Source organism: Budorcas taxicolor, chromosome 3 (assembly GCF_023091745.1).
Source record: "Budorcas taxicolor isolate Tak-1 chromosome 3, Takin1.1, whole genome shotgun sequence".
In the NCBI taxonomy this organism is placed as follows: domain Eukaryota; kingdom Metazoa; phylum Chordata; class Mammalia; order Artiodactyla; family Bovidae; genus Budorcas; species Budorcas taxicolor.
The window spans coordinates 14948915-14976639 of NC_068912.1; the positions used below are offsets into that span (position 1 = coordinate 14948915).

Consider the following 27725-nt stretch of genomic DNA (forward strand, 5'->3'; position numbering starts at 1 on the left):
CCTAAAGTCATTTGAGCTTTATGAGGGGAGGGGCAGTGTCTGAGTTGCTCATGCCTGCATCTCCAGAACCCAGAATTGTGGCTGGAAGACGGCAGGTGTTCAATAAATGTTTGCTGGGCTGGTTGGAGATTAACAGCAAATGGAAATCTTTGAGTTGGGGTAGGGGAACTGAAGGGCCCAGGTACAGAACTTCTGTATTGGATGGCCTTTCTTTTATGTCATGCTTGACTGTCCAAGAAATTTTTCACATACACGTTTTTTGTTTAATAGGGAAAAGGGGAGCATTTGAGTCATTCTATCCAGCAATCTGAAAGAGGCTCTGCTCAAACGGATGGACCAATGACCACTGTCGGACAAAGCAAAGTCATGCTCCTAGCTGTGAGCCCATCTGCCCAGATCCAGCTTAGCCTCAGCACCCTCGCCGCAGAGGCCACTGCTTGTTGTCTGGCAGCTGTGTCAATAAAGTTTTTCGCAAGGGCTCACCGAAGCCGGAAAGAGGCGAGGCTGCCCAGAGTTAGTTCTGGCAACTTCCCGGGAGGGAAAAAGAGTTTCGCGAGATTTGGTAGCGGCAGGCCACTGGCCCGCCACCTGCAGCTGCTATCGCGAGATTTGGCAGGCGGAGGAGGAGCTGTCGCGGTCAGCCGCCTCACAGCGATGGCGGCCGAGCAGGGCCGGCGGCGGTGGCGGCTGCGGCTACGGCCGGAGACAGCAGTGGTGGCAGTAGCGGTGGGTGGCGGGGGCCTGTGACCGGGAGCCGCCCCTGGGCCCGGGCATCATGAGCCAAGGCCCCCCCACAGGGGAGAGCAGCGAGCCCGAAGCAAAGGTCCTCCACACTAAGCGGCTTTACCGGTGAGAGGGGCCGCGGCGTGAGTGCAGCCGCCAAGGGAAGTGGGGGACAGCGAGAGGCGGGGCCTCCCGGACGGGCGGGCTCCGGTGCCGGGCAGGGTTATGGGTGAGGGAAGAGGGTGCAATTTTGGAGGGAGCAAAGGGGGCGGGGCCGCGTAACCCGGGATTGAGCTGAAAGAAGGAATTGGGTGGGTGGGAGGTTGCGAGGGAAGCACGTGGAGGGAATCTCTTCCGCAGTGAGCTTGGGACGGGCACCGAGCTTTACGGATTTGGGGTAAGAAGGTGGAAATTGGGGACTGCGGGGGTTGAGAAGGTGAGCGTGGGGTCACAGATGGGAGAAAAACCCGGAAGGGAATAGTGCTTAGAACCCTGTAAGGATTTACAGGGAAGAGCCCTGGACTGAAATCGAGAGAGGTCTTTGCTTTGCCGTTCACTGTGTGACCTTGGGCCTTAGTCTTCTCATCCTTAAAAGGAGAGATCTGGATTTGATAGGCGTTTAGGTCTCTTAGCGCTCCAAGTTTTGGGAATCTGAATGAAAATAAAGAGGCTGTAAGATTATTTGTGTTAGACTGGAAGGGAGGTGAAGGACTTTGAGTCCAGAGTTTTCATAGGTCATCGGAGCCCATTTCCAGGCATCTGGGGACTCCTGAGCCTTGCTTTCCTTCCAGCCTCATGACTGCAGTCTCTTGCCAGGCAACTCCATTCCTGGTTTCTCATTTCCACAGTGCCACTCACGCTTCTTAACATCTTCATTCAGCCTTTCAGCCCTCTGTTGGAAACAGGCCAGGGTGAACATTTCCCGCTGAGTGGAGGATATTTTTGTGTGGGGCAGCTAGAACATGGGTTCTGGATGTGGATCAAAAATAGAATGACACATAGAGACCAAATTGAGTTTTCCACTTTCTACTAGGAAGTTAAGAGTTTGGGGTTTTCATTTGGCTAAGGCTCTGGAACCAGAGGTGTTTGCATGAGAAGACTACCGTCAGAGCCACGGGCCCCATCTTGGCAGGGAAAGAGTCAAGAGCATGCTGTCTTTTCCTCCCTTGTGTAGGCATCCTGCCTGGTCTGGCTTCTTAAGCCAGGAGGCCAGGGGAGTATCGGCTGCTCCAAAAATAGAAATGTGATCCAAGCCCTCAGCCTCTGGGCTCCCACTGTGGGCTGCCCCAAGCAGTCTCCGGGCGGGTGAAGAGACTGGGGTGGCACGTGTGCCTCGTCATGCTGCCGAGTGTCGGTGCTGCCTGTCAGACAGAGCGTGGGCAGTGTCTGCGAGATTCCTCACTTGTCTCCAGTTTTCGGAAATGGCTTTGGTCATCCTTCTTATCATTCTCAAATCTTGTTTTTTCTCAAGCCACTGCCCTCACAGAACTGACTGACTTAAGCTGATATGTTTGCATGTGTGGCTTACATGTGTGCACAGGGGTCTCTCTGCCGGTGATTGTGTGTTGTTGGCATTGGGTAGGGTGGAAATTTGAGGCAGCACATCTCTTTCTATCGTTTATTATAGCAGTGGTGATTGGTGGGAAGAACTGGGGGAAGAAGGTTTGATTTCTCGGCCCAAGGTAAATATGTTGTCGGGCTATGAAACTGGCATTGGAGCTTCTGTAAATTTGGGAAATTCCCACAATCTGTTTATAGAAATGAAATTCTGAAATCTTTGAAGCCCCTCAGAAAAGGCAGCTGGAAAAGGGATGCAAGCACCAATTATTAATAATTAGGCAAATTTTAACTACTTAAAAATTTTTTTAAAACATGTTTTTCTTTTTTAACACTGTGCTTCACCTAAGATTACAGTAGTAAATGAGACACAAGACTGGTTTTTGCAGTTTTTGTTCTAAATGAGATTACAATTTAATGGAGGAGCTTATGGTCTGATGGGAAATGTAGAAGAAAGTGTGGAGTCCTCTAAGGTTTAAGAGTTTGCAATTAGAACTCCCTGGAGTAGTGGTTACTAACCTTTTTGAACTGAGAATCTTAAGGAAGGCTGTGGAGCCTGTCCATGAAAACTACGTCCTCCCACCCCCCCACCCCAGATCTGTGCATGGCCCTTTCCTGGGGACTAAACTGGCATATCACTGATGGCAGCCTGGTGCTGCCTTTGGCATTGAGGGCCTGGCTGGCTAAAAGAGCTTGTCTTCCATCTCTAGGCAGCCCAGGAGGTGTTTGGAGAAATGCTGGGCTCTTAGGATTGTCTTTGAGAAGGCCTTGATTACCATCCCACCCACTCAGCTGGGTGTTGGTGATCACTTCCCAAGTACAGGACAGCTTTTAGGGGTACCGACTGAGCCGCCACAAGATGCTAGCCTGCTGTGGCCCACTTTTTCCTGGCCCAGGAGCACATTTCAGTATTCTGAATCAGTTTTGGACTATTTTAGGAATTGTAACTCACTATTTTTCGGTTGTTTTGTGTCCAAGAGCAGTGCCTGATTCATCTGTTCTCACAGCTGCTGTCTGTCATCCTCTGGGTTTTTCCCTTCCAGAGATGATGATTAGGTACCTCTTGGCCATCCATTGCAGAGTTGCCCTGAACTTTTCTCTTAAGGCCTGGAATATCCTCCTCAGGATGAAGACCGATACTTACTAAACACTTACTGTGTACAAAGCATTGTTATGAATGCTTTATGTATTAATTAATTTAACCTACACAAAATAAGTGATGTTACTAATCCCATTTTATAGATGAGAGGACTGAGATAAAGAAGTTAAATACCTGACCCAGGACTGTATAGCTGGTAGGAAGTAGAGCTAGGATTTGAACCCAGGCCGTCTGATTCTAGAGACTATACTCTATATTAAAACAACTGTTTCCTTCAGCAGAATCCAGGAGACCTTAAGAACTTCAGGGACACTCTCATTCCCCTTTCTCTTACCCCATTATTGCAGAACGGAATTTTATGTTAGGAATGCTTTTCCTTTATGTCTGATAATAAGTCAGCCTTTTAATAATAATAATTCATTTCACCAGTATATATATCACATGCTCACTATATACCAATGCTGTATTTAAATTATTTCATTTACTCTTCACAACAGCCCTTTGCGGTAACTACTCTTGTCTCCATTTTTATAAATTGGTAACTAAGCCTTAAAGAGGTTAGGTCATTTCACCCAAAATTATAGAGTTAGTAAGACACAGCCAGATTCAAACCCTAGATTTTCTGCCTGGCATCAGAACCTGTGCTGTTTCCATTGAGAGAGCCTGCCTTCCCATATCAGAGTTTCTCTACCTTGACAGTGTTGACAGCATGACAGTTGTGATGGTGGACTGTCGCATGTATTGTGGGGTGTCTAGCAGCACACACTAAATGCCAGTAGCAGCGCCTCTCCTTCCCCTCCCCAGGGTTGTGACAATCAAAAATGTCTTCAGCATTGCCAGACATCTTCTGAGGGGGTGGTTGTATCAAGATGGAGGCTCTGTTCATCTTGTTTTGAATGGAGCTCAACCTGCAGCCATTTGGTTTCCCTGCCCCTAATTCTGTAGCTTTTCCTATGAGATTAGTATATGGACCAGATGCATGGCTCAAGGGCTGTTTGCCTGTAATTCCCTGCAGGGCTGTGGTGGAGGCTGTGCATCGACTTGACCTCATCCTTTGCAACAAAACCGCTTATCAAGAAGTGTTCAAACCGGAGAACATTAGCCTGAGGAACAAGTAAGCTGAGACTCTATAAACTACACATCCTTAGAGTTTCTCTTTTCCTGTCCACCTGAAACTCTGTCATATACATACATGTTCTCTCTTACCTCCTGACTTCATGGTACATAAATGGTCTGTGACATCTCTGGCCTTCCTAAGAGGGAGAGGGGATCCCTCACTTTCTGCAGCTTCTGTATGTAACAGACTGGTGCCATTAGAGTGGTGTTTGAGTTGGGGGAATTGACTGTACTGCATAAGGAAGGAAAGAAAGAGATACAGAGGCCGAGTGGAAAGGAGAGAACGGTGCAAGGGAAGAAGATGAAGACTGTTAAGATTCTTACTGCTCCCGCCTGTATCTTTTGGGGCTCCACTGCCTTCTAGGACTGCTTGTCTTGTGTCCTACTGAGTGAGCCTGGATGTCTAATGGGAGACACAGATGTCTGTCAGTTGGGGTGTTGGCAGGTGCCTTCTTGCCCTCAGTTCTTGTGTCCCCCACGAAGGGATGGCCAGTCCCTCTCATGCTTCTCTACATCCTCATAGGCTGCGTGAGCTCTGCGTCAAGCTTATGTTCCTGCACCCGGTGGACTATGGGAGGAAGGCTGAGGAGCTACTGTGGAGAAAGGTATACTACGAAGTTATCCAGCTTATCAAGACTAACAAAAAGGTAAGTGGAGGGCTTCTCTGGTGGCTCAGACAGTAAATCCGCCTGCAGTGCAGGAGACCTGGGTTGGATCCCTGAGTTGGGAAGAGTCCCCTGGAGAAAGGAATGGTTACCCACTCTAGTATTCTGGCCTGGAGAATTCCATGGACAGAGGAGCCTGGCAGACTACAGTCCGTGGGGTCAAAAAGAGTCAGACACAATTGAGCAACTTTTGCTTTTCAAGAGGAGGTCGTAGAGCTTGGAAAGAAGTTGGTCTAAAGAGGGGAAGCTAAGGAATGAAAAGACAGCTAGGCAACTGGCCCAGAGCATGGCTGTAGGTAGGGATATCAAGGAAGAGATAGAGAGGAGGGAGGGAGTCATGTAGAATTAGGATTAGGAGAGGAGGGAAGCCTGACCCCAGGAAGGAGACCAGAGAAGGAGATCTAAGGGTATAGGGGTGACTCGTGAGTAAGAGGAGAGGTGGGTAAAGTTCCAGACTTTATCCAGTTTCCAGAGCCAAAAAGATATGCTTATTTCTTCAGTGAGGTAAGTATGATTAGGGACAGGGGAGCAGAGCTCTGATCTTGCTGCTTAACTGGCCGCTTCTTTTTCCCTATCTCCAGCATATCCACAGCCGGAGTACCTTGGAATGTGCCTACAGGACTCACCTGGTTGCTGGGATAGGCTTCTACCAGCATCTCCTTCTCTACATCCAGTCTCACTACCAGCTGGAACTGCAGTGCTGCATCGACTGGACCCACGTCACCGACCCCCTCATAGGTCAGTGAGATCTGAAAGGTGGGCTGGAGGAGCGAGCTGGGTTGCTTCTACTTTGGCCTTCTTATCCCTCAGTAGCTATGTACCTTGTGACCCAGCCAAGCTGTGAAGATTCTAGAAGACATACAAATGCTTCATGAAATTTGGATTTAACCAAATAAGCATGTGAGTTGGGGTAAAGATCTTAAGCAAAGAGAGAGGCCTCTTTAGTTTGGGGTTATAGACTGATGTAGAGCCAGTGGGAGGGATGGAATGATCTAGAGAAAGTCTGGCACTGGAAGATGATATTGATAGCATTTTTTTTCTCCCAGTTGGATTTGACTGGCACGTTCTTTTAACTTTAGAGATTGTTTCCTAGTATTTGATGAAAGGATTCAAGTATTTAGAAATATTGGGAAAATCATGGACAGTCTTTCAAGATAGTGCAGATCTCTTTTTTATTTTCTGAGGTACTGGAGCCATGGTTTACCTCCTTTTCTAGTTGATGGTTTTCTCTTCAGTTTGACTGTCCTTTGGAGCTCCTTCCCTCTTCCTGCTCCCTCCATCTCCCCTTGCTCTTCATACCTCCTGCCCTCCCCCAGCCCCCTTCCCCTCCCCTCACCAGCAGAAAGACGTTCTGGGTCAGAGATGGAGCTTATGTCTGTGCCACTGTGTGGCAGCATTCTCTGATCAGAAGGCACTCTCCACTTGAAACACTTAAGAACAAAACAGTGGGGGGTTTCCTGGTGGTCTAGAGGTAAGGCCTCAGCACTTTCACTGCCAGAACCCTGAGTTCGGTCTCTGGTCAGGGAACTAAGAGCCTACAAGCTGCACGGCCAAAAATAGAGCAAGGTTAACCCAAGGCAGAATTCACAGGTGTCAAATGAGGTTGACAGGAGGGTCCATAGCCTGAACGAGGATGACGAACCCTTACCTCAAAGAATTAATTCCCCAAACAACTTTATCTCCTTATAGATACTTCTCATTCAGCCAACTCAGCAATGCTTCTATAGTAAATATCGGGAAGGGCTTCTCAGAGTGGGAGTTGCATACCTAGGAGAGTGTCTGCAAAATGGAGGGGATACGTGGATGGTCTCTGGAGCCAGGTTGCCATTTGGATCCCAACTCTGTCACTTACCTGTTACGTGACTTTGACTTCTTTACCTGTAAAATGGAAGGAATAAGAGGAACTACTCGTTGGGGTTGCTTTGAGGATCACTTCAGTCGGCCTTGTGGTACACTTAGATCAGTGCCTAGCGCATAGAACTGCCTCCCAAATAGCTGAAGCTCTTTGCAGTCCCAGGGCTGCCCGGATAAAGGGAGGGGTGAGAGCCCCGGCGACTGTGCTCTGTGCCACCACCTGTCCTCAGCCCAGACAAGTCTCCTCCACAGATAGGCTCTTCAGGAGGCTGCCTTCTCCATGAGCTCCTCCGCCAGGCGGAAGCCAGGAGCATTTCCTTTGCCCGCATCCATATGCCATTCTTCCTGGGCAAGTTTCCCATCTTTACCCAAACCTTTTACCTTTAGGTGGGGAGTGGCTCCCCAAGGCACCCACAACTATACTTACACTTGACTTTTCACTTCTTCTTCCTTTCTATTAACCTTCCTGTGATGACCTTTCACATGACCTTTCCCCCAGCAGCTGTCCTAGGTTGAGGACCCTAGACCATCTCTTCCAGTTCCATCCTGTCCAGTGAATGACTCCTACCCAGGAGCCTCTGTGTCCCTATCTCTGCCCACCTGTGAGCTTGTGTCTTGGATGGGCGTCATCTCTGCCCCATAAGGCTGGGCTCCAAAACTAGACCTGGATTCTTGATCTCCATTCTCCACCTAGGAAAGGTGTTTTCCAGAGGTAAGGTCAGAGGAATGGGCTTATAAACCTCTCTCTCTCTCTCTTTCTCAGGATGCAAGAAGCCAGTGTCTGCCTCAGGGAAGGAGATGGATTGGGCACAGATGGCATGCCACCGATGTCTAGTGTACCTGGGGGATTTGTGTAAGAATCAGAACCTTTCATTTTTCTCTGTTTTGGGCTCCAGGACAGGCTCCAGCCGTTCAGATTGTTGGTCCCACCCTTTAAGCGACTGGATGGCAGGAGGAGGAGTTTGGGCTCTGATAACTTTTCCCCTCCAGTCTGTTCAGTGTTTCTTTCTCTTCACTGTTCTTCCATGAGTCAAAGGATGAGTGAACGCAAGAAGAAGGGAAAAATGTGTTTGTGCTTTAAGAAAGTCAGGATGATAACCTGGTTTTAGTAGTAAGTTTGGAAGGTTTTAATTTGATGTCCTTCTCTTTTGGAGTTTTCTTTTCATACATTCCTAGGGGAATTACGGTTAGACCTCAGGGAGGACTTACCTACCTGAAGTATGTTTCTCAGAATGGAGAAGGACTCCTGCTCTATGCCCCCTGAGTCACTAATCCTGATGGATAAAGACCTCTAGTCCTGTTAGGCTCCTGGTGTGTGGCTTTTGGATGCATTGTCTGTAATAGACCTGAGGCGCCTCTCCCTGCCCTTATCCCACTCCTGCACCCTTTACAGGTAGGGGCACAGGGAGAATCGGGCTTCCCAGGCGGTAAAGAGTCCGTCTGACCGCGCAAGAGGTACAGGAGACATGGATTCAGTTCCTGTGTCGAGAAAGGGAGGAGAAAATGGCAACCCACTCCAGTATTCTTTTCTGGAAAATTTCCGTAGACAAAGGAGCCTGGTGGGCTGTAGTCTATAGGGTTGAAAAAAGTAGAACATGAGTGAGCAGACACAGGCGCGTGTGGGCACACACATACACAGAATCAGCTGTTTCACAGTAGATTGACCTGGTGTCATTAGTAATGTCTTCTCTCTAGAACTGAGCAGTTGAATTCCAGAACCAAATAACAGAAGTTATTTCAAGCATTAATATATGCTGTAGCTCCCCTTCCTTGGGAAGAGATAATCAAGAAGAGCCTCTTTACAAACACTAAATATTCTTTACATTTTGGACCTACCAGCAAGGAAGAGTTGAACAATTTGCCCATAGTCATGTAGACTTCCAAATGTGCCAGAGACCCAGACAGCCTGCCTTCTAGCTCAGGTATCTTCCTCTCAGGCTCCTATTACAGCTCTCTAGAGTGGACTTCCAGACTAGGGGAGGTGTTTTCTGAGCATGGGATTACCGTATTTCTTTTCTTCCCCCCCCCCCTTACAGCACGGTATCAGAATGAACTAGCTGGCGTAGACACTGAGCTGCTAGCTGAGAGATTTTACTACCAAGCCCTGTCAGTAGCTCCTCAGATTGGTAAGTGGACCCCCCACTGGGGCCTCCCAACCCAGCAGCATTTTCTAAGAGGAAAACAGTGTTGAGATGGCAGGCAGGCATACTCACTTCCCCCTAGGTCCTCCTCACTCAGTTCTTTCATACTTCACCTTGGTTCTGAATTCTTTCCCAAGTAATGCACACTCAGAAGATGGTGGAAGAGGAAGAGAAATGGGAGAGTCTTGAACTAAGAGGGAAGGAGGCAGAAAAGAAGGGAGAGAAGACGGCTTCCTCATCTCTGGTGTCTGTAGAAAGAGGAGACTGTGCTTTAGCTGCCACTTTGGAGGCACAGTGAGGGAAGAGATGAGGATAAATTACAGGGAGGGATGGGGACTAGCATGTCAGAAGGAGAGCTCAGAGGCAAGAGACTGAGCCGAGGTGAGAGGGTTCCAGGAGCTGAGTCAGTGTTGGAAGAACCGCAGCTGCTGTTGAAGGAGTGGCACCCATCAGTGCTAAATCCCTGAGGGCCAGGTGGGATTAGACTGACAGGACATGAGTCTGGAATCAGTGACCCTCTGGAGGAACAAGGTTAGCTGCTGATCCCCCGAGAGACCAGTGTCTCCTGCAGAGCCACTGTTCTCCACATGAGTTCTCTGATGCTTAGCATGGGTTGGGCCTGGCAGCTTTCGGTGAGTGTTGTGGCCACAGACTGTGTGACTCCTCTTTCTCTCCAGGAATGCCCTTCAACCAGCTGGGCACCCTTGCAGGCAGCAAGTACTACAATGTGGAAGCCATGTATTGCTACCTGCGCTGGTGAGTATTTGGCAGCTCTTTTCCCAGCTTTCACATCTGCACAGTTCCTGCTTTGTTTTCTCTCTTTCCGTTCTCCCTTCTCTAGCTCCTGAGTAAGATAGATGGGAGAATGGTGAGATTAGGGTGCCCTCCTCAGGGGCCCTGCTTCCTGGCAGCCCTGCTGCTTTTCGCACAGCCGCCTGGATTTGTAGGCACTTGGGCAGCTAATGTAGCTGTCTGCTATCATGAAATCTAACAGGATAGCTACCTTCCTGAAGAAAGAGATAAATTGGATAGAGTTGGTAAAATCGTACCAAAGTAACCTCTGACAAGAACTTCAAAATTGTCTTATTTCTTAGAATTAAAAAACAACAACAACAAAACACAATTTTTTCAGGGCACCCAAAGTTGGTTAGACTTAGTTTACTAAGTCACCATAACCAAACGGACATGAGACTGATAGGTAAATGAGAAAGCCTTTGATTAAATTTTAGTGAGACATAAACTGCCAGGAAACTCACTGTTGCCACCTAATCAGGGCCAGAGTCTACTTGAGAAGCCAAATCATTCTCAGTAGTTACATAGTGAATTGGCTTTCAAAGCCCAAAGGGAGTAAGGTGGTCTTATAGGTTAAATGATAAACTACTGAAGTGTAAATTATGATACCTAATTCTGCCGTAGAATTCCAGGCTGTGGTCCTTGATTCACCTGGTCAAGGAAACCTGTTTTCAGTATCAATAAATATTTGCCCTTATCTAGATCAGTACAGACTGGCCTCCCATCCACTGTATTTTTATTTTTATTTTTTAAAACTGAAGTATAGTTGATTTACAATGTTGGATCAGTTTCTGCTGTACAACAAAGTGATTCGGTTATATATACCTTTTTAAAACTTTATTTTTGGTTGCTCCGGGTCTGTTGCCACGTGCAGGCTTTCCCTAGTCGCAGTGCCTGGACTGTTCGTTGCGGTGGCTTCTCCGGCTGTGGGGCACAGGCTCTCGGTGTGTGGGCTCAGTAGGTGCAGCCTGTGGGCTCAGTAGGCGTGACTCCTGGACCCTAGAGTGTGTGAGCTTCAGTAGTTGTGGCTCTCAGGCTTTCGGTGTGTGGGCTCCGCAGTTGTGGCACGGGGCGTACTTGCTCTGAAGCGTGTGGAATCTTCCTGGACCAGGGATCACACCCCGTGTCCTCTGCATTGGCAGGCAGATTGCTCTCCACGGTACCACCAGGGAAGTCCGGTCTTACAGGCTTTTCCATCATGGTTTACCACAGGATGGATGTTGAGTATAGTTGCCTGTGCTGCACAGCAGGACCTGTTTCTTCATTCTAGATGTAATAGTTTGCACCTGCTAACCCCAAACTCCAATCCACCCCTCCCCCGCCTTTCCCTGGGCAACCACAGTTCTGCTCTCCAGGTCTGTGAGTCTGTTTCTGTTTCATAGGTAAGTTCATCTGTGGCATATTTTAGACTCCACGTACAGGTGACATCCTGTGGTATTTGTCTTCTTCTGACTGACTTCACTCAGCATGGTAATCTCTGGTTCCCTCCATGTTGCTGCACATGGCGTTATTTCGTTCTTTTTTATGGCTGAGTAGCAGTCCGTTACATAGCACAGTAGGCGTGCGCCTGTCTCCACTCGTCCAGCTGTAGATGGATGTTTACGTTGCTTCCATGACTCGGCTGTTGTAAACAGTGCTGCTATGGCTCCAGAGGTGAAGAACGCCCCTGCCAATGAAGGAGAAGTAAGAGATGTGGGTTTGATCCCTGGATCAAGAAGATCCCCTGGAGAAAGGCATGACAACCCACTCCAGTATTCTTGCGTTTTTTTGGTGAATCCCACGGACAGAGGAACCTGGCAGACTACAGTGCGTAGGGTTCCGCAGAGTTAAGCGCAGCCAGAACAACCTAGTACGCGCACGTGAGCACAGGGGTGCATGTGTCTGCCTGAGTTATTGTTTGTCTGGATATACAGCCAGGAGTGGGATTGCAGGATCATAAGGCAACTCTGTTTTTAGTGTTTTGAGGAATCCCATACTGTTTTCCATAACGGCTGCCCCAGTTTACATTTCCACCAACAGTGTAACGGGGTTAGCTTTCTTTCACCTTCTCCCGCGTTTATCATTTGTGTGCTTATTCTTCCGTATGATTACCAGGTTTCTGACCTCCCGTTGCGTCTTTCCCATTCCTTGTATGCCTTCCAGGGAATGCCCCCCTTACTTGTCCTGGATCCCGTATCACATTCATAATTTTGATTTAGGGTGAGTCACTTGCAAAGAGAGCCACGTACCTCCAGGTTTGGGAGGTGCCCACTAAGGTCCTCTACTGTGCTTAAACAATTCTGTCTCATGTTTCGTGGGCTGGGCACTTGCCTAGGCTCAGTCTGGGTGGCCTCCCCCTGGTGGCACTGTCTAGGGTCAGGCAGTGGTATTCGGCTGCTCTGGTGTCTGATGTGTCTGGAGAACTGGCTTATCTGGACCCCTTTCCCTCTCCTTTTAGTCTTGGGGCCTCTCCATGTGGTGTCTTGCTCAAGGTAGATGGACTTCTTACATCGTGGCTCAGGACTCCCAACAGCGAATAATGGCCCAAGAAACCTGAAACTAGGGTCCGCCCGTCTCTTACGGCCTGGGCCTGGAAACTGGTGGCGTCACTGCCACAGTGCTTTCTCGGCCAAAGCGTTTCAGTGGCCGTGGTCTCCCACCCCCGCCCCCTGCCAAGGTTGAAAGGCAGGTGACGTAGAACCCACTTCTCAGTGGGAGGAATATCAAAAAATTTATAGCTGTATTTAATTCACCTCTAATGTGTATTTCTTCTTTTCTATACCTTGCTTTTTATAGTTAAAAGATGTTTCAGGGACGTCCCTGGTGGTCCAGTGACACAGAATCGATCTCTGTTTGGGGAACTAAGATCCCACATGCCGTGGGGCATGACCAGAGGAAACAAATAAAATAATAAAAAATTTTAAAAGACATTTCAAAAAACAAGACATTTAAAAAAGTGTGGCATGCTGTTAGTCTTTGTGGTGGGGCAGATTGGGCTGGAGATGGGGCTGCACTGTGTTCAGCTGCGTGGCCTTTGCACTATACTCGACCTCTCGGGCTTCATCCCCTTGTCTGTAATGGGCAGTAGTAGGGTGCAGTGCCTGACAGTGGGGTGCTCAGTACATATTTGCATTTGAGTGAATATTGTGAAGATTAACGAAAATAGAATACGTAAATATCCTTAATGCTTATTAAATGCTGCCTGTTAAGTGCTCTGCTTTTAAAAAGATGAAAAATAGTGTATTTCAGCAATGGTGACTATGTTTGTAACATTGAATGGGATTAATTGTCCCATACCTGGATGCAGAGGAGATACAGATGTTGTCATTACTCTGATTAATCTGAAAGTTGTATGTGTGTGTTTTTGTTAGGAAAGATAGTTCTCACCCTCAGTCTGTACGTGAAAGAGGCGGCTGGGGGCCGCCTGTATATACTAGAAACAGTGCTCCTGGGACATCCCTGATGGCCCAGTGGCTGAGACTCCACACTTAATGCAGGGGGCCCAGGTTCAGTCCCTGCTCGGGGAACTAGATCTCACACGCCACAACTAAGACCTGGCACAGCCAAGTACAGAAACAAATATTTAAAAGAAAAGCAGTGCTTTCTAAATCCCTGGAAGACTGACATTTCCCCTCTCCTCCTCTGCCAAGACTCAGTAGCTCACCTCTGTCTCCTTCAGCATTCAGTCGGAAGTGTCCTTTGAGGGGGCCTATGGAAACCTCAAGCGGCTGTATGACAAGGCAGCGAAAATGTACCACCAGCTGAAGAAGTGTGAGACTCGGAAACTCTCTCCCAGCAAGAAGCGGTGAGTGGGGCCTGTGGGAAGAGGGGGGTCTTCTGCAGTTTGTACAGTAGGACCACAGGGACTCTGGAGCTGTTCGCCATCTACCTTGGGCTCCTCTCATTTCAGATGTAAAGACATTAAGAGGTTGCTGGTGAACTTTATGTATCTGCAAAGCCTCCTGCAGCCCAAAAGCAGGTGAGTAGAAGAGAGTGTGAGCAAGAACTGTGTCCTGGGAGCCCCATCCACAGTGGCTTCTTTATGGCAGGGGACTTGGAGAGGAGGGAGTGGGCTGGTGAATTCTGTCTCTCGATTGGAAATTCTTTAGCTGGTTAGTCCTTTCTCGGCATCCCTCACTGTCTCACCCTAGGTTCCATGCCCATTCTCTGGGTGGCTCACCCTCTGGCAGATTGGGCGCTTACTGGAAGTTGAAGGAATGGCCGAATGGGAAGCCCACCCACATCCCTTCCACTGTATGTGTGCCCTTCCCGTGTTATTCTGTCTGCTTTAGAGATCAGCCAGCACTGAGTCCCCCTCCTCCTCTCTGAAGTCTCCCTTGCAGGATCCCATAGTCTTTTCTCTGAATCCTGAACTCCCAGCTCTTTGTGCCTGCCCCAGCCCCCATCACTGACCTCCCATTGCTCCTGCGCTTCCACAGCTCCGTGGACTCAGAGCTGACGTCCCTTTGCCAGTCAGTCCTGGAGGACTTCAACCTCTGTCTCTTCTACCTGCCCTCCTCACCCAACCTCAGCCTGGCCAGTGAGGATGAGGAGGAGTATGAGAGTGGATATGCTTTCCTCCCGGACCTTCTCATCTTTCAGATGGTCATCATCTGCCTTATGGGGGTGCACAGCTTGAAGAGAGCAGGTAACTCTCCCTGCGTCCCTCTTTTCTCTCCCCCTGGCTTCTGGGATCCTCACTGCCCTTCTCTGCAGCTCCTTACCCATAAAGTTGCTCCCACAAGTCGTCCCTTCACTACCTGCGGCACTGGCTGGCTGTAGGAGAGAGCCCTGAAGGAGCTCCTCGTGAACAGACAAAGGCAGCAGCCTGGTCCCACCCCCTCCACCCTCCCACACCCACAGACGCACGCAGCCTTGTCTGGGACCTAGGCAGACAGAGTTGTTGAGAAGCTTAACTGTTGATCCAGACGGAATTCAGGCTTGGTGGCAGTGGGGCCGGGGGCAGTTAGTTTCTGCCAGAGGTACACGTAGAGCAAGGTCGGATGGAAGGGAGGGAGAGACGGGACTGGGTGTGAACGTGCTTGGGGAGGGGCCTGTGTGAACCCGTCAGAGCTGGGGAGGATGAGGTGGGACGAGAGAGAGCAGGATTAGCTGGCACATTCCACATTACAGGATGGGAGAGCAGAGACCTGAGAAATCTGTTTTTACCTTAGAGAAAGGTTTTGGAGGTGATTAAATCCTTGGGAGAGTTGAGAACAGGTGAGATGGGGTTGAAGTCAGTGGTGCTTCCTACTCTTCAGGCCTCAGCCCCTAACACTGGCTTCCCTGGGTTTAGGGTCCAAGCAGTACAGTGCAGCCATCGCCTTCACCCTGGCCCTCTTCTCCCACCTCGTCAATCACGTCAACATCCGGCTGCAAGCTGAGCTGGAAGAGGGCGAGAATCCCGTCCCGGCATTCCAGAGTGACGGCGCAGGTGCAGGGATGGGGGAGGCTGTGGCTGTGGAATGGTTAGCATGGGGTGTGGGGATCATGGGAGGGGGACATAGGTGTGGCGGGGTGAGGGGCTGTCAACACCTGCCGGTGTCCCAGTGCTGACCATCCTCTTTCCGCAGATGAACTGGAGTCCAAGGAACCCTTGGAGAAGGAGGAGGAGCCGGGTCCTGAGCCGCCTCCTGTAGTACCTCCAGAGGGTGAGGTCAGAAAGAGTCGGAAGTTCTCCCGCCTCTCCTGCCTCCGCCGCCGCCGCCACCCGCCCAAAGCAGGTGATGACAGTGACCTGAGTGAAGGCTTTGACTCGGACTCAAGCCATGACTCGGCCCGGGCCAGTGAGGGCTCAGACAGTGGCTCCGACAAGAGTCTTGAAGGTGGAGGAACAGCTTTTGACGCTGAGACAGATTCAGAAATGAACAGTCAGGAGTCCCGATCAGACCTGGAAGATATGGAGGATGAGGACGGGACACGGTCCCCAGCCCTGGAGCCATCTCGGGCCAGGTCAGAGGCTCCTGAATCCCTCAATGGCCCTCTGGGCCCCAGCGAGGCCAGCATTGCCAGCAATCTACAAGCCATGTCCACCCAGATGTTCCAGACCAAACGCTGCTTCCGACTGGCCCCCACCTTCAGCAACCTGCTCCTCCAGCCCACCACCGAAGCAGCCGCCTCGGCCAGCCTCAGGCGCTGTGTCAACGGGGATGTGGACAGGCCTTCAGAGCCAGGTGCGTGGGCCTCTGTCCGTCGCCCTGCTCTGGTCCACACCTCTACTGTCAGCACTTACCTGAGAGAGGCTGCTCTTGTCTCCGAGTACTTCTCATCCCTACCCTTGCTGCCTGGCTTCCAGCCTCTGCCTATAGTGTGGCCCAGGAGCTTTTCCCTAGGGATCCCCTCTCCTGCTCACTTCCTCATTCTCAACTCCCAGCTGATTTTGTGGTCCCATTCCCACCTTGCCCTATGGGTTTGGGGCTTTCCTCCCCACACAACACTGTAGCAATAACTTCTCCTGTGCTGTCCCAGGTCCTTCCAGGGCTCCTGGAAACTAGAAAAACCAGCACCCACTAGGAGGGCAGGTGGCTTAGAACAAGGCGTTCCTCCTGAGGGCCTTCCCCTGAGGTGCAGAGGGAGCGCCTGGGCAGCGGTGGCGAGCGTCTGTGGCGTCTACCCTGTGCAAGCACTGGGCTGCACTTTTTAGGGTCTTGGCCTATTTAACTTTCATGGCAGTCTTTTTTTCTTACGAGTTTGTTGTTGTTGTTGTTTAGCTTTTATGGCCAGACCTTGTGACATGTGGGATCTTAGTTCCCTGACCAAGGATTGAACCCGTGCCTCCTACATTGGAAGCACTGAGTCTTTACCACTGGACCCCCAGGGAAGTTCCCACGGCAGTCTTGTGGTGGGAGAGTCAGCACCCCTCTTCTGAATGCTGTCCTGCTAAGCTGCTGTGCAGTGCTCCTTTATCCTGGAACATGCTTTCCCTCCCTTGCTCTGAGTGTGTTGCTTGGCTGAGTCTCACTCGCCCTCTAGATTTTGGCTTATACGTACTTGGTCTGGGAGTCCTCCAAGGGCCGGCTTCCTGTGGCCTCCTGTAGCTTCTACACCTCCACAGCTTCCAGCGCTTTCCCATTCAAGTGATGCTGTCCATTGGCTTGTACGTTTGCCCACCAGTACCACGAGCCTTTTGAGGGCAGGGCAGTCCGTGTTTTGTCTGTTGCTGAATCCCCATTACCAAAGGCAGGGCTTGGCACAGTGCTGGGACTTAGGAACCACTGAATGAGTAGAAGAAACGCGGAAGCTGACGCTCAGAGGGGAAGTGTGGCCTGCGTCGTGTTCTAACCTGCAGGCTTGCAGAGCCGGGAGCTGAAGTAGTGTTCAATTCTGTACCCTTTGTCACCCTACCGGTAGCTCCTTTCCGACTGCCTGCCCTGCCTTTGGCACAGAATGAGCACATCAGAGGTGTCAGTTGAGCGAGTAGCTGTAGATCTCACAAGTTAGCTCGTATTTTAAAAGGCACGAGGCTCTTGGCTTAAAAGCAATCAGTGGGCCTAGAGAAATCAGGCTGGAATCTCATTCCTCTCTTTTCACATCAGAATTCTTCAGAAGAGTCCAGGCAGGTGGGCGCACGCCCCTCTCAGAGAGCCGAAGTCTGTTGCCGTGTGTCTGCTAGTTGCTCATCCCAGTTCTCTGTCTCCCACTCCCAGCCTCTGAAGAGGGCTCGGAGTCGGAGGGAAGCGAGTCCAGTGGGCGCTCCTTTCGGAATGAGCGGAGCATCCAGGAGAAGCTGCAGGTCTTGATGGCCGAAGGCCTGCTCCCTGCCGTGAAAGTCTTCCTGGACTGGCTGCGGACCAACCCCGACCTCATCATTGTGTGTGCGCAGGTGCGTCACTCCACACCCACTGCCCTCTTTAGCTCTCAGGGTGTGAGGGGAGGGCTGGGCCAGCCACAGTGGGGCGTGGGAATCCCCTCAGCTGGGCTGGGCAAGACAAAAGTTATTGTGAGGCACCTGTTCTGTGCTGGCTCCTAATGCTTTTACAGGCTAGGCTTAGGCGTGACCATTGCCCTCAGAGCCTGTGGCCTGGGCTGGGATACAAGTCCTGTGGACTGGGAAAGTGAGAGAGCTGCTTATTCGGCTTTGTGTCCCCAGCGCTAGGCATAATGCCGGCTATAGTGAGTAATGTTGGTGAAAATACATGTTCAAGGGTTAACCTTGGTAGGTGAACATCCGCACCCAGAGAAAAGAGAGGGCAAAGCGTGGCAACAAGAGAGATGGGACTAGGCGGTGGTGGGGTGCACAGACGAGGTGCAGCTGCTACGGGCAAGGGAATGGCTTAAAAGAGTTCTGCAGCTGGAGTGAGCAGTGTCAGAGGTGGGCTTCCATGCAGGCTGGCTGGGTTGATGGCGGCCTTCTTCCCTTCTCAGGTTCAGAGTCTTCATCTCAAGCCTCTGGTGTTCTGAGGCTTTTCCTCAGTGTGGTTTTATTCCAGAAGCAGACCTACCTGCTGTGGAAGACCCTTTTCCCTGTCGGTCACCCTCTTCCCTGGAAGAGAGAGTTTAGGTCAGGGCCAAGCACACCCTGGGGTGTGTGCTTGTGCCTGACAACAGCTAGTTAGTCACTGTTAGTCATCGAGAGTGGTGTAGTGAAGATGGCGGTTCAGGCTGCTTCCCCAGAGAGCTGGCCCAGCGCGTGCACCTGGAGGGCTGAAAGGAGGAGTTTGTGCTAGACAGACAGACGCTGCTTCAGTGCTGTAGCTTTTTGCACTACCACGAACCAGAGAGCTCTTCTGTGGTTTCACACCTTGCCTTTTCACAAAGCCTTCACTGCTGATGAAGTCCACTGAAGCTTCAGGGTTCCCCTTCTCCATTCCTCCCTGTTTTCCAAGTCCCCTGTAAGCCCCACTTGTGTTCATTTTTTTGTCAGCGCTTCTAGGCACATGACCATAGCCCCAGACCTCCCAGATCTAGTGCTTTTCTTGTTTACTGCCAGCCTCCAGCCCTGCCCCAGCTAAAGGCTTCCTCTTGTGTCTCTCTCTCAAGAGCTCTCAAAGTCTGTGGAACCGCCTGTCTGTGTTGCTGAACCTGTTGCCAGCTGCTGGCGAACTCCAAGAATCTGGTGAGAGTCCCTGGCACTGCCCTCCCTTCCCCTCTCCCTCGCTGGCCCACGGACTCCCCCACCCCCATCCTGGTAACCTGGTGCTTAGGGTAAGGAGGTTAATGCGATTCACTGCGTCACCTCCCTAACACACAGCAGTCATTGTGGTCTGGGCTTCTCTCGTTCCCTGCCCCGACGCTGCCCTGCTGTGGGCAGGTGGCCTGGGCCACCAGGGAGTGTGCTTGCAGAGCGGTTCTCTAACCCTTCCAGTTCTGGTCTCCTAAAGCTCTGCCTGATGGCCCTCTGGACCATCTCTCCTTTCCTCCCCGCATCTCTCCCCACCTTCTGTCCAAGGAGTATATCCTGCCTGGGAGTTCCCAGTGGGAAGCACTGTGTCCCTCTGACTGGGGGCTCCCACAGTGCAGGGGTCTCATGTGTCCTGTTTTCTCCCCAGGCCTGGCCCTGTGTGCTGAGGTCCAGGAGCTTCTTGAAGGTTGTGAACTGCCTGACCTCCCATCTAGCCTGCTGCTCCCAGAGGACACGGCACTTCGCAACCTGCCTCCCCTCCGGGCGGCCCACAGACGCTTTAGCTTTGATACAGCTCGGCTCTTGCTCAGCACCTTAGAGGAGGTGAGGCTGTCACTCCCCGTGCCACAGGCTTTGTCTTTGAAGACTTGGTAACAAAGCAGGAGCTCAGGCTGGGGGTGGGGGTGGGGGGCAGGCTGGCGCCCCTTCCATCCAGACACAGAGCATGTCCCTGGCTGCAGGTCTGAGTCCTTTTTCACTCTGAACCATCTGGGCTTCCTGTCACTCTTGGCAGGATGTCCATCCAGTGTCTCCCCTTGTAGAACAAGCCATCTTCCTCTCCCCCCACCTTTTGGAGAGGACAGAACAAGTAAATTATTAGGGCTTTAAAATCTCTGTTGCTCTCTTTTCTCTTCTGAGCCCAGCCTCCTCTAAGCTGACTAGCAAACAGAGAAAGTTGGAGCTGGAAGGGAATTTGCTGCCTATTTAGTCCAGTGACTTTCACCCTTGAATTTGTGTCACCACATGGGCCGTCTGGGGGCAGCAGAGGGAAGCCAAGTGGACTGGCGTACCAGCACCATGCACACAGGCACACACACACAGCACACACAGCCCCTTTGGCTTCTCCTTCTCCAGCCAGAGCAGGTTGGCTTTATACTCTGTTTTATATTTTAGCACTCTAGATTAAGATTTTTGTTTGGTTGGGAGAGAAGGGTTTTGCTGACCAAGAACACAAGTTGAAATGGTGACGTAGTTTGTCTTCTCGCTGTACACGTGAGGATCGGGCCCTAGAGGAGAGAGATGCATGAGAACCCAGGTCTCGTGTCTCCCAGCAGGTGGCCTTGTCGCTCGCTCTCTTCTCCGCCCTGAGTCCTGCTTCCCCAGTCCTTCTCAGAGTCTCCTCCCCCTACGTGATCACTCTCTTTCTGGTAGCTACAGGTCTGGGCCTCGCTGCTCCTCTTCTCCCTACACACCCCAAGCCTTTGCAGGGAGCCCATGTTGCTGAGGGGGCTGGACTGGTGGAGGGCGGGGAGGGGAGGAGGAAGGAGCCCAGGCGGGGGCAGGTGAGCCTGGAGGACCCTGCTCAGCCAGGCTGGCTCCCGTGTCTCCACAGACAGTCGTGCGGATATGCTGCATACGCAGCTTTGGCCACTTCGTTGCCCGCCTGCAAGGCAGTATACTGCAGTTCAACGCAGAGGTCGGCATCTTTGTCAGCACCGCCCAGTCTGAGCAGGAGAGCCTGCTGCAGCAGGCCCAGGCCCAGTTCCGCATGGTGAGTCAGGCTGCCCCTCCCTGTTCTCTCTGCTCCCACGGGCTCACTGAGAAACCATGGCCAGAGGCTCAGGCATCCTGCGGCCCTTGACTGAAGAACCTGGTTGCTGGGGCCAGGGCAAGGGAGACCGAGCCTAGGGGGACCAGAGGGCAGGCAGAGAACTAGGGCAGAGATAGGGGGTGAGAGGGGCTGTGAGCAGGGGCAGCCTGGCACCGCCGCTGTGTCTAGTCTGACTGGGGGATGAGGGCCATTTCTGTCACCCCCCAGTCTGAATTGAGCAAGTCACTTAACCTTGCTAAACCTGTTTCCTCACCAGTTACATAGGAATAGTAGAATCAGCTTTATGGGGTTGTGGTGACTAAGGCATGGTAGTGAATGTCAGGCACTTTGCATGTTGTGTTATGCAGTGTGTGTGCTCAGCAGATGCTCCTTGACTGAGGTTCCTGCATCAAACACCATGCAGGAACCTCCCATCCCACAGGAGCCCCAGAGTAGGAGGCGGCCTGTGTGATTTCTTTTCCATTCAGTCATTCATTCTACAGATACTCACTGAGAATCTGCTTTGTATCAGTAGTCTAGGCCTGGGGGTTACAGCTGTGACGAGACAGGCCTGTGTCTTGTGGCGCTGATGCTTTGTGAGCAGCCGTCCGGGCTCTGCAGTGGGGCCTGCACAGCCCTGGCGTGTTGTCCTCCCCCGGCTCAGTGGCACCAGCACATTTGGGGTGGTGGTGTCTGGCACAGCAAACAGCCCGTGTGTCTTGGAGAGCCCAGTTCTTCCTCGTCTCAAGCCAGTCTCCTCCCCCATGTTCTTCCTTTCCCCAGCCACAGGCTCCCCTACCTCTGAGCACCCCCTTCCTGCAGATGGGAAGGAGCACTGGCTCCCCAGAAACTCCCTTCCTTGCTGTGTTAAAAGCAAGCACATTTTGTTAAAAACTAACCTTTTGTGTTAAGACTTTTATTCCTATTCCATGGGGGGAAACAAGGGGGGGTTACAAAAATAATTATGGGGAAGTTACACAGCATCAGAAAATGTAGTGTTTTGCAGGCATTTCCTTTGGCCTAGAACTCCTGAAAACTCCTCCTGGGGGGCGGGGAATACTTGAGAGCCCCTCTGGTGTGCTGCTGGACACCACAGGCCACTCTGGAGCCAGGCCACACTGCCTGCTGGGACTGCATCCTGCTCCACCCGAGGCAGGGTTTCCATCCCGAGGGGCTCAGCTCCCAGGGGTGGCAGCAGTGCGCTCCTTGTCATATTGCCACCTCCCATCACTTATTGAGTTTTCCATGTGCAGCACTGCCTTGCATGTGACATCTCAGGTGCTTGCATCCTTATTTATAGGCAAGGAAGCACAGAATGTCAGGGGGAGGTATGGGCGGCTGAGCCAGAGCCCTGGAATCGGAAGGCCTGGCTCCTGTCCTTGTTCTGAGCTGCTCTGGGAGCTCAGCTTCTCCGCAGGCCAGGGGACCGCTGCTCCTGCTCTCCAGGCTCTAGTGTCTGCTTGGGTTAGGGAACCCCTCGTTCCCCATCGCCCGGTCTCCTGCCTCCCTTCTTTCCTTCTCTACCGGCGTTTCTCAAAGGGGACACTCTGGAGGGGTAAGAGGTGGACACTTCCTACCAATAGTATAATTACCAAAACTAAGAAATTAGGATTGGTGCAGCACTATCAACTACAAGCTTTATTCAGATTTCAGTAGTTTTCCTACAAATCTCTTTTTTTTCCCCCCTGAGGATCCCACGTTACATTTGATTATTAACGTCTCCTCAGTCTTTCCTTGTCTTTTATGATCTTGACACGTCTAAAGAGTACTGGTCAGCTGCTCTGTGGAGTGACCCTCACGTGGCTTTGTCTGGCATCTTCTCATGATCAGGAGGAGGCTTACATCCCAGGTTACTATTTTAAATCCTCACTCTGATGATGCCAGTTTGTTCATCAAAGAGTCTTTAGTGGTTCCCCATGTCTTCTAGAATAAGTCCCCATTCTTAATTTCATCTTTAGACCATGTTCATCTAGAAGACAAAGGAAGACCATCACAGGCTTTTAGTCAGGGCCATGGTGGACCACAGATGGTTTTTGAAAGATTTCCTTGGTTGTCAGCAGAGAAAATGGGTTGGAGGCAGAGAGCAGAAAGAAGGTGGTTTTAATAGTCAAGGTGGGGGGTACTGGCTTAGGCCAGGGTTGTGCTTTGAAAATAGAAGGATGCAAAGGGATGTGAGTGACTTCTTTTTCTTTTAAGGAGGTACAGTCGACAGGACTGGGAGGCTGATAACTTCTGGGGCTGAGAAAGAGGAAAAAGTTGAAGCTGGTTAGCTTTCTGACTTGACAGATGGTGGTTTATTTAGCAAGCTGGGGAACATGGAAGGATTAGAAGCAGCTTTGGAGAAGCAGATTGGGCTTTTGAGTAGGCAGTTGGGTATATACATCTCGAACTCAGGAGTGGTGAGGTCTGGGCTGCAACTGTAGATTTTGGAAGAAGTCTGCAAGTGGATGGCGACAGAAAGTGAAGGGTTCGTGTTCCCTGGAATGGATGGTGTTCCCTGGGAGGAGGGGCGGATGAGGCGGGCAGAGATGAGACCAGACAGGTGCTGGCCCCGCCTTTTCCCCCTGGGCGCGAGCGCTGCTCACGGGAGGTGTTCAGAGTGCACCAGAGTGGCATTTTGGCTCCCACGCCTACCTCCCCCTCACTTAGCAGGAGCGATAGAGAGTTGACTTATATAAGGCTGTACCTATTTCAGACCCGATCCCTGTTGGAGTTCTTGATCCCTGGAGAAAGGAATGTTCCCCCAATGCCTTGTCCCAAGCTTAACACCTGTCTTTTTCTCCCCTTTGTAGGCACAGGAGGAAGCTCGGCGGAACAGGCTGATGAGAGACATGGCCCAGCTACGACTTCAGGTAGGAAGCCAGGGCCCAGCACTGCTTCTGCTCTTGATCTGTTGCCGCCTGAAGCCCCCGCTCCGCCCGCTGTGGCCCTCCACCTGGCCCTGACTACCCTCACAGCCTCACAGACTGCCCTCCACTGCTGACTTGTCACTGAGCCTTTGTGCTCCCCTTCCGCCTTCACTTCTCTTTTCCTTCTCTTCCTCTTAACCCTTGTTCCTATCTGCGTTTCCTCTGAAGCCATTCGTAGAAATGGCAGCAGGAGGAGTCCCATAAGAGCCATCTTGAGAAGCCTTCTACCCCCACCCAGCCCACACCCAGCCCCCCGACCCCGACCCTGCCTTCTCTCAACAGCTTGAGGTCTCTCAGCTGGAAGGGAGCCTGCAGCAGCCCAAGGCACAGTCAGCAATGTCTCCCTACCTCGTCCCCGACACCCAGGCCCTCTGCCACCACCTCCCTGTCATCCGTCAGCTGGCCACCAGTGGCCGCTTCATCGTCATCATCCCAAGGACAGGTGAGTGTCTTGGAGAGGTCGGGGCACATGGCTGAAAGAGAATCTGGCTGGGGGTCGAGAGACCCTTACTTGGGCCCAGTTCACACACAGTGGCCTGGGTCAAGTCCAGCCACCTCTCTCAACTTCGGTCATGTCATCTGTGAAGGGGGCATGACCATCTCTGTCAAACCCTGACTCACAAGGAGGTTGGGAGAAGCAGGTGAGAAAATGTGAGGGAAAGCAGTTGGTAAGCTGCCAAGTGCACTGTTGGCAGAAGGTCAGTCAGACCTTCAGGGCTCCTGGGGGCTGCAGTGTGTCCTGGAGCGAGTGTGGGTGCTTCTGCAGAGCCCACGTCACAGCAGCCGGGGCTCATCTGTTTTGTCCTCCCCCACCCTCACCATGTCCGCCAGTGATCGATGGCCTGGATTTGCTGAAGAAGGAACACCCAGGGGCCCGGGATGGGATCCGATATCTGGAGGCAGAGTTTAAAAAAGGGAACAGGTGAGTGCAGGCCTGGCTGGACCTGTCTTGAGCCCAGGTCAGCACAGACACCTGTGTGTTCCTTGTGTAAGACACATGCTCGTGGTCCCTGCTCACAGTTGGCTCACGGCCTGGGGAAGGAGGCCGAGGATATAATTATTAGTCGGGGGTTAGGTGCTGAAATGAACAATGATTGGAGGAGCCAGGAGCCCTGTTGGGGAGTACTGGCCTGCTGTCCATCTGCCTCTGGGGCAAACATGGCATCAGTGTCAGTGGGGAGAGGGGAGCAAGCCCCCAGCTCAAGCCTTGGGCGCTTTTGCAGGAGTTTCTCCTGCTTTAGGTGATCAGGTTGACCAGGGGCTTCCCACGGTTCAGGGGGGTGGGGTGGCAGCGTATAGGTGCTCAGCCCAGCACAGGCCCTTCTGCCTTTGGGGCCAGAAGAGGACTAGGCACTGGGTGTTGGGAGGAGGGAGAAAGCTCCCCGCTCTCTGCTGGCTGGCCCACCCTCCTCTGCATCTGCCCTTGCCTGGCCAGGAAGCCACACAAAGCCCTCTTGTTTGGACCTTGTCTCCAGAAGCACTGACTTGAAAAGCATCCGCTGCTTCTCCCCACCCAGCTCCTCCCCAGGGAGGAACCAAAGAAGTGATGTTATCAGGAGGAGGAACAAGCGGGGCTCAACAGCTGGGGAGCCACTTAGAATGGCTCCAGATGGACCTGCGACGTGGGAGACGCCCCTTCCCCTCCCGTGACACGGGGTCTCTGTGCCACAAGGGCCCACTTTGTGTGAGCTGGGCACCCCCCCACCCCTGCCCCTACCCCTGCCACTCTCCCGTCTCCCTGCAGGTACATTCGCTGCCAGAGAGAGGCAGGGAAGAGCTTCGAGCGGCATAAGCTGAAGAGGCAGGATGCCGATGCCTGGTAACATTTCTGTCTGCGCCCCTGGAACCCCAGATACGCTGCCTGCCCTGCTCCTCCGCGGGCATGCCCCAGGAGAGAGAGACAGGGCCAGGGAATCCAGGCACAGGCAGCAGGACCAGCCTGGGGCCAGGCACCTCTGTGGCTCTCACCCTAGAGGGAGTGAGAAGTCACCCCAGCTCTGGAGGCCCTGTGGCCCTGAGGCCCTTGGGTGCAGGGCCCTCCCTCTCCGTATCTTTGCCTGGTTCCTGGAGCTCATCCTCCAGGCCAGCTCCCAGAACCCACTGCTCCGAGCTGCCTGCTAGCTCTTGCTGTCTCCTGGGCCCCTCCCCATCCCAGCTTCCCCTCTGCCCTGGGGATCTGGTATTCAGGTTGTGCTAATGCTGGGACTTGGCCCTCCTTCCCCCTCCCCTCCCCGCTCCAGGACACTCTATAAGATCCTGGACAGCTGCAAACAGCTGACTCTGGCCCAGGGGGCAGGTGAGGAGGACCCGAGCGGCATGGTGACCATCATCACAGGCCTTCCACTGGATAACCCTAGCACGCTCTCAGGCCCTATGCAGGTGGGTCACGGGCTGATGTTCGGGGAAGTGCGGGATGGGGAAGAGGTACCGGAGTCGACTCCCTCAGACCAGACAGCTGTCCTTTTCCTCTTCCACCACCCCTTCCCCAGCCCCTCAACGACTTGACCCATAATTTAGGAGGTCAGGCCCTCCTCCATCTGTCCTTCCCCCAATTCCACAGGCAGCCTTGCAGGCCGCTGCACATGCCAGTGTGGACATCAAGAATGTTCTGGACTTCTACAAGCAGTGGAAGGAGATTGGCTGAAACTGAGCCCCAGGCCCTGCAGCGGGGCTGACTCCAGATCTCTCCTGCCCTCCCTGGCAGCCAGGACCACCACCTGTAGTCACCCCACCACACGCAGACTCACGCACGCACACAGGAAGGAAGCCCAGCTGCACACGGGCTGCAGGGAGGGCCCAGGAGCCAGCTGGGAGGGCGGGGTCCCCCTGTTGCCAAGACGACGTCAGGAAAGCAAGGAAAGTGCTCGGAGCAGGAGAGGCCTGCGGGCCCCTAGCCAGCCTTCCTGCCTCAGCCCCCTGCTTTCCCCAGGGGCAGGCAGCAGGTGCGGTGTCTGTTTCATTGGAGTGGTACCTGGACCTCTGAGGGGAAGGGACAGCAGAAGGGGCCTTTCCTCACCCCAGAACGCAGGGTGGGTGGTGCCAGGAGTTGGGGCCCTCAGGGCCTGGGGCAGAGTTGGGTAACACCGGGTGTCTGGGTGGTTCTCTGCAGACCCTTCCTCTCCTCAAGGACTGTCCACCCCTCTCATCCCCCTTTGCAGGGACAGGCAGCTCTGGAGCCCTGGGGACTCATAAGGAAGAGGGGCCTGGGGCTGCTGGCACCGACAGCAGGGCAGGGCTTGGATCCCCTCCTGCTGCGGGGGCTGCACACCGTTGCCCCACTTGTTCCCTGTCTCCCCGCTTCTAGCTTCCAGTGCAGGGAGCAGGCCTGCAGCAGCTGCAGGCAGTCGGGCCTGTGTGCCAGGGAGGGCTCCTGTGCCCACCAGCCCCCGGTCACTGTGCGTTGTGCTGTGGGCTGGGACAGAGTGGGGCGCCAGTAAGAGGAGAGCGGTGCAGAGTTTGAGGCCACCACCCCCCTAACTATCGAGGGAGGGGCCTGAACTCCGATGGGCAGCAGAAAGGAGAGGCCCCTTGAAGTTGCCTGGCTGGGCGCCCTCTGCCCTAGCATGCTTCCCTACTTCTGTCCTTCCCCAGGACTGAAGGCCTGGGGGAGCCAACCGTGGGGCTAGCTTGTGGAGAACCAAGGCGAATGTGAGAGCAGAGATCATGAATAGCTCAGGGCTGTGAGTGGAGCCACGGGAGCGGGGCTGTGTGAGGGAGGCTTTGGCCAGGATTGCCTCGGCCCCTCCCACCTCGGGCTGCACATGTAGCGTGGGCTGGGGGTTGAGGGTGGGGGGTCTCAGCTCTGCTGTTCCCCACCCCAGCGCTAGCCCAGCTTCCCAGGCTGTTCTCAGGGGACAGCAGGCTTCCTGCATCCTTCCTCTAAGAAGGCAAGTCTGGGACAGCCTAGGGGGAGTGGCGTCACTCCCACTTCCAGTCCCTGGCAGAGACTTGAGACTAAAGCATCACTTAATAAAGACCCCCTGAAGCCCTCCCTGCCTCCCGGTGCCTTTCTGTACAGT

At 52.7% G+C, this 27725-nt stretch overlaps 1 protein-coding gene across 1 annotated transcript; it reads left to right on the forward strand.

Moving 5' to 3' along the window:
- Positions 1–633: 633 nt before the first annotated feature.
- Positions 634–27695, forward strand: SMG5 (SMG5 nonsense mediated mRNA decay factor). Its single transcript, XM_052637422.1, has 22 exons — positions 634–849; positions 4395–4493; positions 5019–5142; positions 5742–5898; positions 7778–7867; positions 9051–9140; positions 9833–9911; positions 13606–13731; positions 13837–13905; positions 14366–14574; positions 15223–15360; positions 15500–16099; positions 17573–17748; positions 18906–18981; positions 19415–19590; positions 20600–20758; positions 23590–23649; positions 23989–24148; positions 24538–24628; positions 25451–25525; positions 25947–26085; positions 26267–27695. The coding sequence occupies exons 1-22, from the start codon at positions 776–778 to the stop codon at positions 26348–26350; spliced, it is 3051 nt and encodes a 1016-aa protein (XP_052493382.1). The 5' UTR covers positions 634–775; the 3' UTR covers positions 26351–27695.
- Positions 27696–27725: the final 30 nt, after the last annotated feature.